Genomic DNA, 16805 nt, shown 5'->3' on the forward strand with positions numbered 1-16805 from the left:
AGGAACATCGCACCTGCGACCACTGCTTTCTCCACCTAGCTCGCTTGTGCGGGCTCGCACCCGCGGTGCCCACTCTGCAGGTACGGTTACACCATTAGCAGCAATACTTTAGCTGCTTCACCAACTCGAAACCAAGTCCGTTGACCACCGGAAATTAACCCGAGGTCCTCGGGACCTCAACCAAACATACCAACAAGTTCTAAATCACGATACGAACTTAGTTGAATCCTTAATTCACCTCAAACAACATCAAAAATACGAATTACACACAGATTCAAGCCTAATGAATTTCGACATTTCTAAATTTTATAAACGATGCGGAAACCTATCAAATCACCTCCGATTGACCTCAAATTTTGCACACAAGTCACAAATGACCCCACGAACCTACTGCAACTTCTAGAATTGGAATTCGACCCCGATATCAAAAAGTCAATCCCCGGTTAATCTTCCCAAAAAATTAACTTTCGCCAATTCAAGCCTAATTCTACTCCCGACCTCCAATTCACAATCCGGACATGCTCCTAAATCCAGAATCACCCAACGGAGCTAACGGAACCATCAAAATTCCAATCCAAGGCCATTTACACATAAATCGATATCCAGTCGACTTTTCGAGCTTAAAATTTCAATTAAGAGACTAAGGACCCGTTTGGCCATAGATTTTGCCAAAATAAACTTGGGTTTTATTTGGCAAACACATGTTTGGCCATAGATTTTGCCTACATTTTGGCCAAATACCAAGTCCCAAAACCAGCTCAATAGCTGGTTTTGGGCCAAAATATCACTATTATATTTTTTAAAAATTATCCCAAACTTTTATATTTTATAAAAGAACCCACCATTTATTATTTTATAACGATGTTGCTTCATCTTCTCGGTCATCTCATAGTGTATCATGTAGTTCATTATAAAAATAATAATTTTGTATCAAATTTATTTATGTTCAGGACTAGTGTTTGTGATAATAAAATGAATGTTATTGATAATGGTATTGTTGGGTATTTGTGATAGTTTTTAGAACTTGTGGGTATAAGTCATGTTTAATATTTTTCCAAACCAAACTTCACCCAAAATAGATGTCCAAACACATTTTCATTTTCAAACCAAAGTTCACCCAAATCAGATTTTTCAGAATAAATTCGAGAATTTATGGCCAAACGCTAGCTAAGTGTCTCAATTCACTCTGAATTCACTCCGGACCCAAACCAACTAACCCGGTAAGTCATATAACAACAGTGAAGCACAAAAATAAACAAAAAAGGGGAATAAGGCTACAACTCTCGAAACAACTAGTCGGATCGTTATAGATGTCAACGAAGAATGATGTTTGTCAGTGCAGCGGTGTGATACTTGGATTCTTCGTCTCTCTTTTGTATATAGAAAATCAAAGTCCTGCTCTGTGCTGTTGATAGTTCTCAAGCATGTCATCTCAAAGCTTCAAAGGGTTTATATCACCATGCAATTATGATCAAACTTTATTTAGTTGTTTATTTTTGATAGGTACAGATATAGTAGAAAATTTGGAAACTTGTGACAATATCGAACCATGTGCATTCCTATCAAGTTTGATGGCTTATGATTTCATTACCTATCTCTGAATCATCCAAAAGGCAAGGGCGTTTGGACTTTGGTTTAGGGTTTTCTGTCAAAGTATTGTATCGTCTAATACCACTTGAGGTAATAATTCGTTTCGGTTTATGTGAATCTATTTTCTTTTTAGTCCGTTAAAAAAAGAATGATTCTTTTCTAAATTTGGAATCAGTGTAGCAACTTACCATTCTACTTTTAATGAGAACCTTTTATAAGCATACAAATACTCTGGACCCTTTTTTGACTTCTTTAGTACTATAAGTTTCAAAAGTCTTTATTTTTTTTTAAAACTCCATGCCCAATCAAACAGGTTCATTTGAAATACGGAGAGTGTTAGTTTTGTGGTTTAGGTACTATCCGCTTGTTCTTGGAACTATAAACATAGTTGACCGCGTGTTTGCAGTATGTTGAAGTTTCGATGGGAACAGAGTAGATTCCTTTATAGTCGGGGCTTTTAGTGTCTAATCAACAATTACTAGTTGTCCTTGAACAAGGGTGTCCACATTTCTGTGTTTGCTGTGTTGTCTTTGTCAAACACACGAGTCAGTTGTTTTCCAAGAACAGGAGGGTAAATTGGGGTGTCCACATCTCTGTCTTTGCTGTGTTGGTCTTGTCAATAGAATGCTCCGTCTAAGGTAATATGGAACCTAGCTCAATAATCCACTCTAGGTAAGGTGTTATCTCTATTTTTTTTTATGACTGTTTTCTCTGAACTTGTTCCCTGTTAGTGGTATATACTTATTTTTGCAAAGTAAAATAATATATTAATGTTGCCACCTTATGGATATAAAACTGAAATTTCCTTTTGCTAGCAAAGTAAATGGTTCTAGGATTTTAATATATTTCGGTGGCTTGAGCACTTCAATAGCAATGTTATTTTGTCTTTGACCTAACCTACTGATGAGATAAGGTATGGGCATGAGCAAAAGGTAGGCTTCACATGAACACGTCACTTACCCTCTAGATCCCGCCCCTAGGTTATGCTAAATATTAAGATTGAGATATCTATTGCCGTGTAACGTAATTGAGATTCCTATTTTGTAGCAAGAATATTAGACCAAAGCTTGTTTCAACATTGAACACTTCTCCATCAATAACTCTGGGGTCCATAATAAGATTTACAACTTTGAACACTGGAGTTGAAAACCAACAGAGCCTGACCATAGCCAGCAATCAATTTGCTTCATACACGTTCTCCATGTGCTTTACTCCATTCCAACTGAGAAGCATCTTTATCAGTAATTTCAAGAATTGCAATTTGCATTTGAGACCACAAAATCTTTGGCATGGATTCTATATCGAAGATGTTCATTTCACCGAGACGTACAATCTCAACTTTACTTGTTCAGTATGGCACTTCCTTTTTCCTGTTTCAATTTACGCAACACTTTAATTTTTGCTTTTATAATTACGATTTCCAGCTATTTGAGCCTCCTAAAGCTATTGTGGTAACTGGTAAGTGTAGAAGAAAAATGTCAACAGTTTATGAATTTTGCTTCAGGGTGGATACTGTGATGCAAATTTGACCAAGATAGTCCAGAAAATGCTTCTGAAAACAATATAAATCATGATTGAGATAGTTATGACATTTATATATTCCTTTAACATTTTCGCTCACTGCGCTGCTATGATCATATCCTCCATTTTTCTCATGATCCAAATGCAATATTCCTGATGCCAAGAAAAGATCATCTGTTTCATCATTTATGTCCAAGTTCACTGTCGACAGCACCACACTAAGAACAGCCAAAACATGTTATCGAACAACAGTATGAAACAATCTTACTAATGTTGTCATGACTGTAGTCTAATTATGAATCGTTGAACGTATGATCAAAAAGTTAGATTTTTTCCTTATATCCATATAGATGCCCATGTAGTGTCTCTCGGCTATAAAAATGATAGTACTCCCTAGTCCCATTTTATGTGGCAAACTTTTCCCATAAAGAGTTACATCATTTTATATTTAAAAATAATTTAACTTTATTCTATTTTACCTTTAATAAGATGATAATATACACACAGATGTTTATGACTCAATTTAGATCACAAGTTTCAAAAGTCTTTCTTTTTTTACGGAACCTCATCCAAAATTTTGTGCTATTCTATTGCCGGAAATTTGATTTCCATGTGAATTGTATTTTCTAGGCAACTAACACATAGTTCAGTGACTTTAACAAGAAAAAAATATTATTTTGTAACTTCACTAATACAAGTAAAGTTTAGTGATCATATAGAAATTAACCCAATAAGCAATCATCACGTCAGCAAAATATCATATTCACAAAATAAAAATGCTAAATACACTATAACGCTGGAAACTCCTGATAGTGTTCCTATCTTTAGTTGCATAATGTGCTAAAGTCCTGCAATTATAGAGGGGACCTAGCTAGAAATGTTATTTTGCTAGTTGTAGCTGTAAATGTTGGATATGATATTTGTATGACGTGACAGTGTCTAATTGATAATTTTATTTTATATGGTAGTTTAGTTGTATAATTTTAAAATCGCGTGGATGAATTTTCTTCAACTTCCATTTTATGTGGGATATAAGGATAGTCGATGTATGTTTTAATTACAAAAGTTAACTAAATACATTGTTGGGTACACTCTTAAGTTAATGACTATTATACGTACTTTGCTAACAGAGAAGTCTAATTGCATGTACGTCCAAGAAATAAAAGCGAATTCAATATTTAAAATTTATGAATTTAACATTTAAAGTTCTTAGTATTGAGAGCATTATATTTTTAAAATTATAAATTTATATATATTATTTAAAGCAAATTTTAAACACAAATTTATGCTCCGCATCAAAAGTATTGAAAATGAATTCAATATGTAAATTCGATCCGCCCCTGCCAAGAAACATCCTTTGGGGCAAATTATTGGAGAGGGAAATAGAGAGTACAATATTCCCATATAGAAAGGCTTTATTAAATGTCAAAAGTGACTTATGTCTTAATTCAAAGGTATGGGGAGGGGAGACAGAAATCTGTGGCTCTCAGCCAAGAAAAGGCTCATGTAGCTATCATTTTCTTGAAGTGCACCAAACATTGCCTTAGGTATTGGACCAATAGATATAGGAATTGAATTAGGATATGATAGCCATAGTCCCCTCCATTTCGGAAAGAGTAGGGTAATGTTGCTATTGCCCTCTTCGCCATGCAACAGTATCAGTTTTGACATGGTCAGCTTGCTATTATATATTATATAATCTCTGTCCCATTTTATTTATATGATTAAATGAATGTATAAATTAAAGCGTGTTTGAAGAAAACATCATGTTGTCATGTCAAAGTTTAAAATGCAATTAAATGGACTAGTTCAGGACGTCCCAAACTGGAAGTCTCATATGAATTGGGATGGAGAGTTAGCAGAAATTACTTTTTTGATTCTCTTGCTTTAAATTTACACTTCTCCATTTCATTTCCTTCAAAAAAAATGTCCCTTTTCTCATCATTAAAATAGTCGAAGATATCAACAAAATATCTTAAAATTATGCACAGTCCAGCAATATCCAATATGATAAAAGATACTATCAGGTTAGCTATGATAATTTATCAGAATATTTTTGAGTTTTGACCCGCATTGATCAGCATTAATTTCAATCGCTTGATGGCTTTATGTTGGGTGGGAGGGGGAGAATAGCAATAAAAGCAATTAAGCTTTATTTGTTGGCTATTGAAGGTTCTTTGATCTCTTCTTCTATAGGCATTTGTTTGAAACAAAGATGCGAAAAAGATCACTATGCGTTATTGATGGTTTTAGTACGGCTTGCTCCTTTTGAGTAAATGATTTCCTTCTATAACTCTCTACTGGGGAGCTTATAACTAGTTCAGCTCTTACTTGATATAGAGTTGTTAAGAAAATGAACTTTGGACCTCGCATAATCTTTAAAGCAAGCTTATAAGGTGAGAATTGCTCAAAATCATAGAAAAATACAATTAACTCCTTCAAGTAGTGTATGTCACTTAACATCCGCAACACGCCTATTTATGAATATTTGGAGCTTGAATAATATTTTTGAATATATTGGTTGAAATTTATAAATTACCGTATCTTTATATGGTCTTTGACAATTCTTATCTTATGAGCTTGTGTTTTAGATTAATTTGGGTCTAAGGTTCATTTATAAACGAGCCAACTCCATACAATTCTCGGTTTATCGAATGTTGAGCCCCTGTATATATTATATTGTTCATGCTCTAAAAGTCTAGTACAAGACATATAGAGGTGTTAAGTGTCCCAAGGATTGAGTGATTGAGTGAATGAGTCGTATTCGTTTATATTCTTCGATGATCTCATCTCATGAGGTTAGCTTTTGGAATTGAGTTAGACCATTATTCATTTTAGACCACTTGAGGGGGCAAGGAAGGGGGGGGGGGGGGGTTCCTCTTCAATTACCAGCGTTACACATTGGTTCCACCCGGCGTTAACAGTAATGAGTAATCTGCTAACTTTCTCAATGGTTCAAAAGTACAAAAAAAGATGTTATCATAATGCAATCTTTTACACTATTTGGTCATTAAAAAAATAAGGTTATCCTTCATAAAAAGTTAGAATTATAATCTTAAAAATAACATAAATTATCGATTGCAACGGATAAAGATAGCCTAATATATAGAAGGGAAACCTATATATGTGTAGTGGGGCTTAATTTTGTGTCTTAATGCAAAATTGTGCACTTGCTTGTTACGCATCTGAGCTTCCGCACATGATGAATTCCACATGGTGTGTAGCTAAATTACGCGCTTTCCATCTTTGAATAATAACATTGATACACACATGTTAATTTTGAAACATCGAATATACTCACGACGACCAATAATGTTGGTCTGCTTTTCTCTATGATTTGTGTTGGAGTTGTTGTTTCCAGCTTCACGGGAAGATAAGGTGCATTATTTATAGTTGAAGGACCACTCCTCTATTTGCCCTACCTTTTCTCCTTTTTTAGTATCTTTTGAAAAATATCCTAGAAATATCAAGTTTTTGTTCCTCCAATACATATTCTTTCCTTTTCTACAACTCTTTATGCATTATTTTAGTCAGTTGTCCAAGTGTGAACAGAAAAAAAAATGTAAGGAAAATATAGCAAAGTGACCCTGATTTTGGGGAATTTGGTGATACGGTGAACTGTGGTGTTCATTATTTTTAACATGGATTCTTATTGCTACTTTTTCTCTTTCAAACTTGATTTGAAACGCTTTTCTTGAGCTTAGGGTATACGGAAAACAACATCTCTACTTCACAAGTTAAATATAAGATTTGCATACGCACTATTCTCCCCGGACCTTATACTTGGAAATGGTTTATGGGAAATAGTATGTTGTTGTTTTTGTATTGTTGGTGGACTGTGGTGTTGTTGGAGCAATGACTTTTCTATGTCAGTAAAGAAGGCAATTAAGTAATGGAGAAAAGAGTAGTGTCTATTCTGAATGTACTAGGTTAGCTTTTATCTCCTCAAAATATATATACTCAAGAAGTCAAGATTCAGCGGATGTTTGCTTGGACGGCTCGGAGACCAAACCCATTCCTGTGTCTTTTTGCTATCAAATGGAGTAGTTTATTCATATTCAACGGACGAGAAGGGATTACGCTTCAAGTTTCAACCTAAGGGCGGCAAATGGGCAGGTCGAATATGAGTGGGTAGAAAGGATAATTAAAAAAACGGATAAATTATCCTACACGATCCATATTTGAGACGGAAAAAAAATGGGTTATCCGACGGATGATATGAATATTCATATTATCCATGACTTCTTGAATATGATCACTTTTGAGAGAATTTCTAGTCTCTCAAACTTGAGGCACCCCCAATTTGAAGCTTTACAAATATAAAAGTTAAACATATCAGTTATCCATTGGTTATCCATTTGGTTAACCATTTTCTAAGTGGATAATATGGTTCTTATCTTATATTCGACCCGTTTTTAAAAAATTTATTATTCAACCCATTTTTTAATAGATAATATGAATGGATAACTGTTTTCTTTTAATCACTACCTCTATAATTCAACCTTATCAATTTTAGGGAGTGCTTCCTTCAGTTTGCACTTCTTTTATGGGGCTTTTCTGTTGTAGGTGAAAAAATAGGAAGTGTGTATATTTCACTATTCAGAAAGTGCAACGAATAAAATAACAGAGAATTATTCTGAATGCAAATTTATAACTAATTAACATTACCTTTTTGATTTTGTTTTCGTTCCATACTGCCATATATTTTCTAGTTACTTATATGAGACAAGGATGAATGATTAATTTTGTCAAGGATCATTACACTATTCTTTATTCTTTCGACAGTAAGTTTAGATTTGAGTTGTCTTAATATATATTTATTCAACCAAACATACAGATAAGAAGCAAGGTTTTAAATGAAATGATGCACTGATGGTAGATCAGTATGTAAATACGTAAACGTGAGTGTTTGTCCATTTCATCTGTCGTTTCTTAAACAGAAAATTCACATTTTCATTTTTGGTTATGCCGAAGTTTGATATTTTTAGGTAACAAATGAGAATCCTAATAACAGCAGTGTTCTTATTTGACGTTTTAAAAGAACGTACCAAAAACTAACTGAACGGAGCTCAAGCAGAGACTTCTCTGGACCTAAGATATAAACTATGTGAATTGATTCAACATTTAAGATTCTTAGCCTTAATCTATTATTATATTTTAAAGTTATGAGTTCATATCTATTATATTTATTACTATAATTTTAATAAATATTTACACATATATTTATTATCCACGCCGAAAGTACTATCGAGCTAATCAAGATGATATAAAGAAGTCCAATTTTAATTGTACACAAAGTTTTAAAAAAATTATATAATGAAGTATATTTTTTGAAATTAATAATCGAATCGAACCATAACACGTGTTGAGCGGATGCTGGATCACGACCGCGAGAGTAGTACTACTCCAGCAGACGTTCTGTCTGGTTGCTTGGTATTCGATCCACAAGACTGTCTGAATTTGACTTGATTTTGATCTACAAGACCTTCATATTAGAGTAATTAACAACCACTAATTATTAGTGGCTATTGCCTTATAGGAGGCTGAGAGTAACTGGTCTTTGAGACGATATGATTTAGATGGTTTATCAAACCTTGCAACTTGATAGGGTTATGCGCTACATATAATTTCTTGACGAGACAGAAATTAATAAGCTTTCTCAACCGGGAGTTCGGAATCAAAATATTATTCTTTTAGACGCAAAGAATAAAAATATGTGGAAAATAAAATATAGTGTCCATAATATATATAGCGTCTTTTGTTAACAACCGTTTGGCCAGTTAAGTATAGCGTCTTTTAAAAAGATGTTATATGTGAATTAATTTAAGCGGGAAACTATAGCGTCTTTTGTTAAAACGTTATATATATAACGTCTTAACAAAAAACGCTATACATATAAATATACATTGTCTCCTTCCCTTCCCCCAAAACAGAATCGTATCGTCCCCCTTCCCAAATTAAAAAATCAAAACGAAAATCTAAAAATCCTTCATTTTTAATCCAAAAAAACTTGTGTGGAGCCCACCCGTCCCACAAAAAGTAAAGATTCTTGGTCTCACGTGCTAGCTAAGGCGTTATCTCGGACATTGTTGCTTGTTTCGGCTCCAAATCACAAAATTTTCGACTTTCTAAAAACCTTAAATCGAGGTATTCCGACTTAGTTTTTGTTAAAACTTGTATAAAAAATGCGTATTAGTTATTTTTATGTGCTCTATGTTATTTTGTGATTGTTTTGCGATTTAACTAATTTGTTATTTTTTATCCGGACTATAGTTTTAGTGTGCTAAAAGAATTCGTAAAATAGAGAAATTGTTATTAGTTGTTAAAAAAATATTAATTAGTTACTTTTTACTGTGGTATATGTATTTTCGTGATTGTTTTGTGATTAAATTAATTTGTTATTTTTATCCGGTTTAGATTATTTATTTGCTAAAAGACTAGTAAACTAGATAAATTGTTACTTTAGTTCCCTGTAGTGGTATCTTGTGGCCTAATATAGTGCTCGTATTTGTAATGTAGTGCCCTTTTAACGTAGTAAAATGTAGTGCCCTTTAGTTATAGAAATTAATCATTTAAGTACCTCTTATTCTCAAAAATATGTCAAAAAACTGATAGTTCAAATACAAACTATCTCCAATTATAGTCAACAAACGTAAGAACATAAGAATTCAGGATACATTGGTGCTACTGGGCCTCAAATATTGTGTCCAGAACCAAAATGTGAATATTTAATAATTAAATCTTGTATAGTTATAAAAATTAATTATTTAATTTTAGTATTGTAAATAATAAGTCAGTAACAAATAAACAAACATATAAAATAATAAAACTAACATATTAAATAATAAAACTAACATATATAATAATAAAACTAACATATATAATAATAAACTAACATATAAAATAACAGACCTGTTGAGTGAAAAATTGAAAAATATTTTTCATCATGAACATAAGAATTCAGGATACATTGGTGCTACTGAGCCTCAAATATTGTGTCCGGAATCAAAATATGAATATTTAATAATTAAATCATGTATAGTAAAAAATAGGTGAATAACTAACAAACATATAAAATAATAAAACTAACATATAAAATAATAAAACTAACATATTAAAGAAACATATAAAATATAAAACTATAATATTGAAAATGTATCAACCTCATTAACAATATAGTAAAAATATCGAATAAAATTTAATATTCAAGGTATTGCAATATATTTAAGCAATGAAAAAGAAAAATAATGTAATTAATTTTGTTCAATTTACAGTAGTCGTCATGGAGGTTCCGCCTTTGCATCCCGGACCTGCCTCCCTAGAGCTACTATTGCTACAGGCCGATCATAGGGAGGGACATTTATTGGCCCAGACTTTACGTTCTAGGAGAGTAGACGATATGTGAGACTTTCTTAAGTCCCGCCAGCTCCATCCCCGTATAGTCAGACGCCTGCAGGATACATGTTTCTATAGGATCATTGAGATCGGCCAGCTGCAGTTGGATTGGTCGTTGATCACGGCTTTGATAGAGCGGTGGCGACCAGAGACGCACACATTCCATTTGCCCATTGGCCAGACCACTATCACGCTGCAGGATATGGAGGTTCTGTATGGGCTGCCGGTTTATGGACTTCATGTTGCTTTGCCGCATGCGATGAGAGATTATACGAGAGATCAGTACCTAGAGTCGTTGCAGCGGCTCACCGGTTTCAGGCCAGAGGATGAGGGTGTATTGGTTGGGGCTAGTCGTCTTGCGTTGACGCCCGTCCGGCTGCATTTGGAGGCCATGCATGATGACATTACTCATGATACACCGGATCTTCATATTAACAGGCACACGAGGTTGCTGCTGCTTCTTATGTTTGGAGGCATATTGTTCCCGAACACTTCGAAAAACTTAGTCAGCTTGAGATTTTTTCATTATCTTGAGCGGCTAGATGATTTACATCAGTACAACTGGGGTGTTGCTGTTCTTGGTTACTTGTACAAGCAGATGTGTCGAGCATGCATGGGCACCCAATGAGACGTTGTAGGATTTATGTCGTTACTGCAGGTGAAAACATAGTCAAATACTCTCTTCATTATAACATACATCATAAAAATATACCTTAAATTTTACGTCCAAATTGCATATTAGATTTGGGCCTGGGAGCGGTTCCTGCAGTTTCAGCCACCTCTACCACCCATAGCTCAGGATGCACCACCTCTACCATTTCTCCCTTTGGCTAGGAGATGGGTTGATAGGCGGGGATACGGACGCGAGTACGAGGCTCGACTTAATCTCTCCTATTCCAGGGATTTGTTGGATTTGCTGGTGGACGCGCAGGTAATTCTATACTTAAGTTTACTTGGCCTAGATTTATATGTGTTGCGTATACTCACGGTTCCTGTTTTTACGTAATAGTTCATTTGGAGGCCATACAGCGATGCTGAGGATCTTTCACAGGATTTGGTTAGTTTGTATTACTATTATATTATTTGTGTTTATATCATTGATTAGTCATAAATATCTAAAGCCTATTTTTTATTTTGAAGCCATCTTCCTCGCTCGTCACATACAGACCTGAGACAGATGATTATATTGAGGAGGCCGCTGAGATCATGGTAAGACATTTTAATTTTTTTTAGCTAACACGTACATTAATAATATATATTTCATATACTAAAATATCTCATTATTCTGTAGGTTACTGCTGGATCGACTGCCCCTTCTACCGAGCCTGCCATCCTTATTGACGATCATGATGCAGCGCATCATCCGATAAAGAGGCGACGTAATGAGGATAATTCTGATAGTGTAGCCGGGAGGGATGGGATGCGCCTCAGGCCAGCGGCTGCTTTATAGCATAAAGGTTGTGGGACACATTGATTTTTTATTTTATTTTATGTACATATGACAATCAGTAAATAATAGCGACTTTATCTATGGTTTAGCATTATATGCGCATTATGTTATTATTTCTCGGTTTCTTTGTTATTTTAATATTAAAACTGGGCAAAAAAAATATAGCAACTTAACATAATTTAAATTCGATACAACTAATAAAAATACATGACACGAAAAACATAAAGATAAAATACCACACTCAACACATACATGTGTTTGTTTAGTCACTACCTCCCATTACCCTCTGCTCCAACCACTTAAATTTCTCTTCCATTTTATTTTTTTCTTCTTCCGCCTCTTTTAGTTTCTCCTGCAGTGCCGCAATTTCTTGTTGCATTTCAGAGATCTGGCGTTGGTATTCAACGTTCATATTCCAAACATACTGCAAAATTGATTTGTAGTATTCCTGGTTAATGGGTTCATCATACCATTCCTCAAACATACAATGATTTCCGTCATTACCTCCAAACCTGTATAGACACGTCCAGTATCTGCGCCCAATATTACCATCGGACCAACATGCCTTCATAATCGCACGTTTTCCACAATAACATCTTGGTTGGTCATTGCGTCCAGACATTTGTTAATGCAAGAAAAATAAAAAATTTATGGAAAGTTTTTCTATTTGTTTTGGTTAAGCGCAGATAATAACTAAAATGCGCTAGTTATTTATAGGCAAGAAAAAAACACATAACGTGGTATGTAACCGCGCTATGCTTCGCGTGCTAATGATTCTTTACGGTACAATAATGCTTTTCTAGAAGACAGCTTTTCCAGAATGGTAGCTTTATCAGATTGACAAGATAATACACATAACGTGGTATGTAACCGCGCTATGCTTCGCGTGCTAATTATTTCAAATACTTTTGAATAAACATTACAACATCCATTAAAAAATGTCACTATGTGTATTAATGTTAAATATCAAAAAGATTATTTTGAAGGTTGTTTTTTTTAAATGGGTTTACGTTAGATTGTTGTACTGAAGTATTAATGTTAAATATCAAAAAGATTTAACGGCAGTGGAAATATAATTTTATTTCATACATTCTGCAAGATAAACAAGTAAATACACTTATTACAACCACATAACGGAAAAAAAACACTACGTGTATCCTTGATTGTTGGGTACATTAGATGAACTTCCACCAGGAGCAGGATTACCACCGACACCCAAACTAGCTGAAGGACATTTACGACGGTCGTGTCCTGTTTGCGAGTATATATCATATTTACGCGCATAAACGGTATCACCAACATCCATTTGGTTCCGTATACGCGTTCTTTTTTGCACTTGTAGCTTACGCAAATAATCCTTGTTACACACCATTTTAAATGGTTCCAGTGGCCAATAATGCTCAGCACTCACTGGCTGCAACTGTCCACTATAGGTGTTTAAATATGCAGCAACACTATAGTGCTTATCAATGTACCGGGTTACCGCGAAACCTGTATGTTGAAAGCACTTCATGGAACATGAGCACGACATGTGGTAGATGGACCATTTCCCACAAGAACATAACCTGCTGGCTTCATTTATGGTGTGTGTATTATTCTCCTAGTTTTGATGGATAGCGGTGCGAACTTCAAAAATATTTCGCTGGTTGCAATACTGTAAAAATGAATGCCAATGTGCTCGCCTCCTGTATTTATCAAATCTTTTAATTGGTATTGGCATAAATTCAACACCCCTCTCCATCAATTCTGATGCACCTCTATGCCTTTCAACAAACCTCTCCGCCATATGTTTGAATGACAACCGCACCATGGAAGTGACACGAAATCCACGTGCAGACTTCAATAACCCGTTGAAAGACTCTAACACATTTGTAGCCAGGGTTCCCCATCGTCTGCCACCATCCGCATGCAATGTACACTTGTCACGCTCATGTCGCATCAACCAATGATAGGCTCTTTCGTCTTCCTGCCTGATAGATTCCATACGCCTCCTGAATTTGCACTCCCGGTGATCAGTTGCAGACATCCACATTAAATCATGCAAGTCCGTGTTGGGATGTGCCTTTTAGAAATTGGCCTTCAGGTGCCTCACACAGTAACGATGGTATGCATATGGTTCCTGCCATTCAGGAAAACGCTGTACAGAACTTAAAATACCGCAATGCCGATCAGATATTAGACAAATACCTGAACGTTGTTTGACAACGTACTCCTTCAAGTGGTTCAAAAACAGCGTCCATGTCTCTTGGCTTTCATTGGAACAAATAGAAAAAGCTAGGAGAAATATTTGTCCATTAGCATCTACTGCAACGACGATCAACAACTTAATATCATACTCTTCATAGACATGAGTGTCGTCTATGGATATTACCGGCCGACAGTGTACAAAACCATCAATTGTTGGTTTGAAGGCCCAGAACACGTATCTGAATATATATTCTGGTATTCCCGGACTCTGCTCAAGCTTCCATTCAACAACAGTCCCAGGGTTAAAGTGTTTCAATGCGGCCATGTTCCTGGGTAGAGATGGAAATGACTTATCCCAGTCACCGTAAATAATTTCAAACGCATGTTTGTGCTCGAGAAATGCTTTTCTTTTGGTAATGGTACACCCATATTACTGATGGACAAATGTAATACACTTTTTGATCTTGTAGCTTATGGAGGCTTCAATGTGTGGAATCAAGATAAGAGAAATCAAGTCAACATCCAAGTTAAAGTGATTCCCGCTGAATGTGTCCATTTCACAATTGTGGGTGCCAATGTATTTACCCACAACCCATATATTTGTTTTCTTCTTCCTCGCACGGAGCATCCAATTACAACCCATAAACCATCTACGGCAAACAAGCTTGTATACATCCGGAGATGACTCCCATACCATCATCTTACAGCACTCTTTTACGTTGTACATTTTCACCGCCCTGATTAGGCGCGCCTTATCAGGAAAAAGCATGCCCTTTGACAACACCGTTGGTCTATATTCATCCCACATTACTGTCCGAATTTCGTCAATATCCCTTGTGAGGGCATCCACATCTGGTATACTTAGCAAATCATCAAGGTAGGGAATATGCCTTGAATGAAACGACACTTGGGACTCTCATACTCTTGGTCTAACGGGAGGTGGAGCATGCTCCCTCGACAAATCAGGTTCGGCATTCTCTTCCTCCTCATCATCACTCTCGTCAGGGAAGGGTGTGTCATCTCCAGACTCATCAGCATTGTTGTCATAATCACTATTCTTTTTCTGACTCTTCGCATCTGCCAGATCCCGATTAAATACGCCGTCTTCGGGCAATTGAGTAAGGACAGAACTATCAAGTTGCTCGTTTTCACTGCACAACCAAAGAAATAATAAGTTACTCAAATTAGTCTAAACAATACATATAACTTTATATATTCACTTACAAATCATAATGTTTTGATATCCCATGATACACATTATCTTGTTGATGCTGACTTCCGGATGGACTACCATGATTCAACACACCAAAACTCGGTATATTCCAACTGACCGTTGGTTCATAACTTGTAAAATTCATATCTGATCGGTACCCCCTGTGAAATATATGAGTGTTAATACAAATACAATACACAAAAATATACATCGTAACACAAAGAAAAATTAAAGTTTACCACTCTGCTTGTGGATTATGTATACTAGGGGAGAAATTATTTTCTCACTCCTCATTCGCCCGTGGAGATAAGTTTAGATCCGGCCAAACTCTTTCAGCCGAAACCTGTTCGGCTAAAACTGATCCAAAATAACCACCCGATGATTGAGGAATTTTCCTACTTTGCGCAACCACATTATTGCGAACGTCTTCAGCCTTGACGTACATTTCAAATATTTTTATTACAATAAATTCGCGGTATTCATCCGGAGTCCTCAAAAAATTTCTTAGAGTTTCATCGTCTTCAATATTAAACTCAGCATAACAAGTAACCCCTTGTAGAATCACAGAATACGGATATCTTCCGGTTATTTTAAGATTCACCGAACGTTTGCTCACACTTAATTTTGTACATAACAATGATACCATTGTATCGTACTCCATTGTAAGTGAAACCTTAACATGAGACTGTGAAGATAAACTAGAGCTTACTGAGTTATTCGCCACCACAACCCCCCTCCTCCCTCCAATATAATGAAACCCTAATTCTTCGCTCTTCAGACATTATGACAAAATGCAAAACAACTTAATAAAGAAAATTTTCACAACACTTGAGAGTATTTCTGAATGAATTTTTACAAAATCCTTAACGTCCTTATATATGGCAAAAATCAGTTCGGGGGGTGAATTATTTGAGGTATAGCGTCTTAGCTTAAGACGCTATACCCAATTGAATTATTGTTATATCAGTTAAGCCCAGAAGAATTATTTGTGGGCCCACATAATACATATAACGTCTTAGTGAAAAATGCTATATATATAACATCGTTTTAAAAGACGCTATACTTAACTGGTCAAACGGCCGTTAAGGAATAGCGTCTTTTAAAAAGACGTTATATATATTATGATCACTATGTTTTGTTTTCACATATTTTTGTTCTTTGAGTTCAAAAGAACCACATTTTGGTTCCGGACTCTCTCAACCGGTGGTTAGTATTTATTTTCTTATCTCTTCGACAACCCAACATAAGTTTGCTATTATTAAGCAAAACTATCGTTACATGTTTCACAAAATAACTTTTCGATCTTTTTCTCTTATTTTCTTTCACCTACCCTCGCTAAAGTATTACGAATATTTTAATTTAATTCAGGTTTCTAGAAAACAGAAGATTAAGGATAGCAAAAAGAGAAACCAAATCTATAAACTTGTGGGATATTATTACTTATCAACT

The 16805-nt window shown here is 35.3% G+C and overlaps 1 protein-coding gene across 1 annotated transcript; it reads right to left on the minus strand.

Annotated features, from left to right (window-relative positions):
- Positions 1-13992: 13992 nt before the first annotated feature.
- LOC138907934 (uncharacterized) lies at positions 13993-14468 on the minus strand. The gene is made up of 2 exons (XM_070198561.1): positions 14144-14468; positions 13993-14075 (listed from the first exon to the last, which is right to left on the minus strand). The coding sequence occupies exons 1-2, from the start codon at positions 14466-14468 to the stop codon at positions 13993-13995; spliced, it is 408 nt and encodes a 135-aa protein (XP_070054662.1).
- Between the last annotated feature and the right edge of the window lie 2337 nt (positions 14469-16805).

The sequence above is a fragment of the Nicotiana tomentosiformis genome, chromosome 3 (genome assembly GCF_000390325.3).
Source record: "Nicotiana tomentosiformis chromosome 3, ASM39032v3, whole genome shotgun sequence".
NCBI classification, from domain to species: Eukaryota; Viridiplantae; Streptophyta; class Magnoliopsida; order Solanales; family Solanaceae; genus Nicotiana; species Nicotiana tomentosiformis.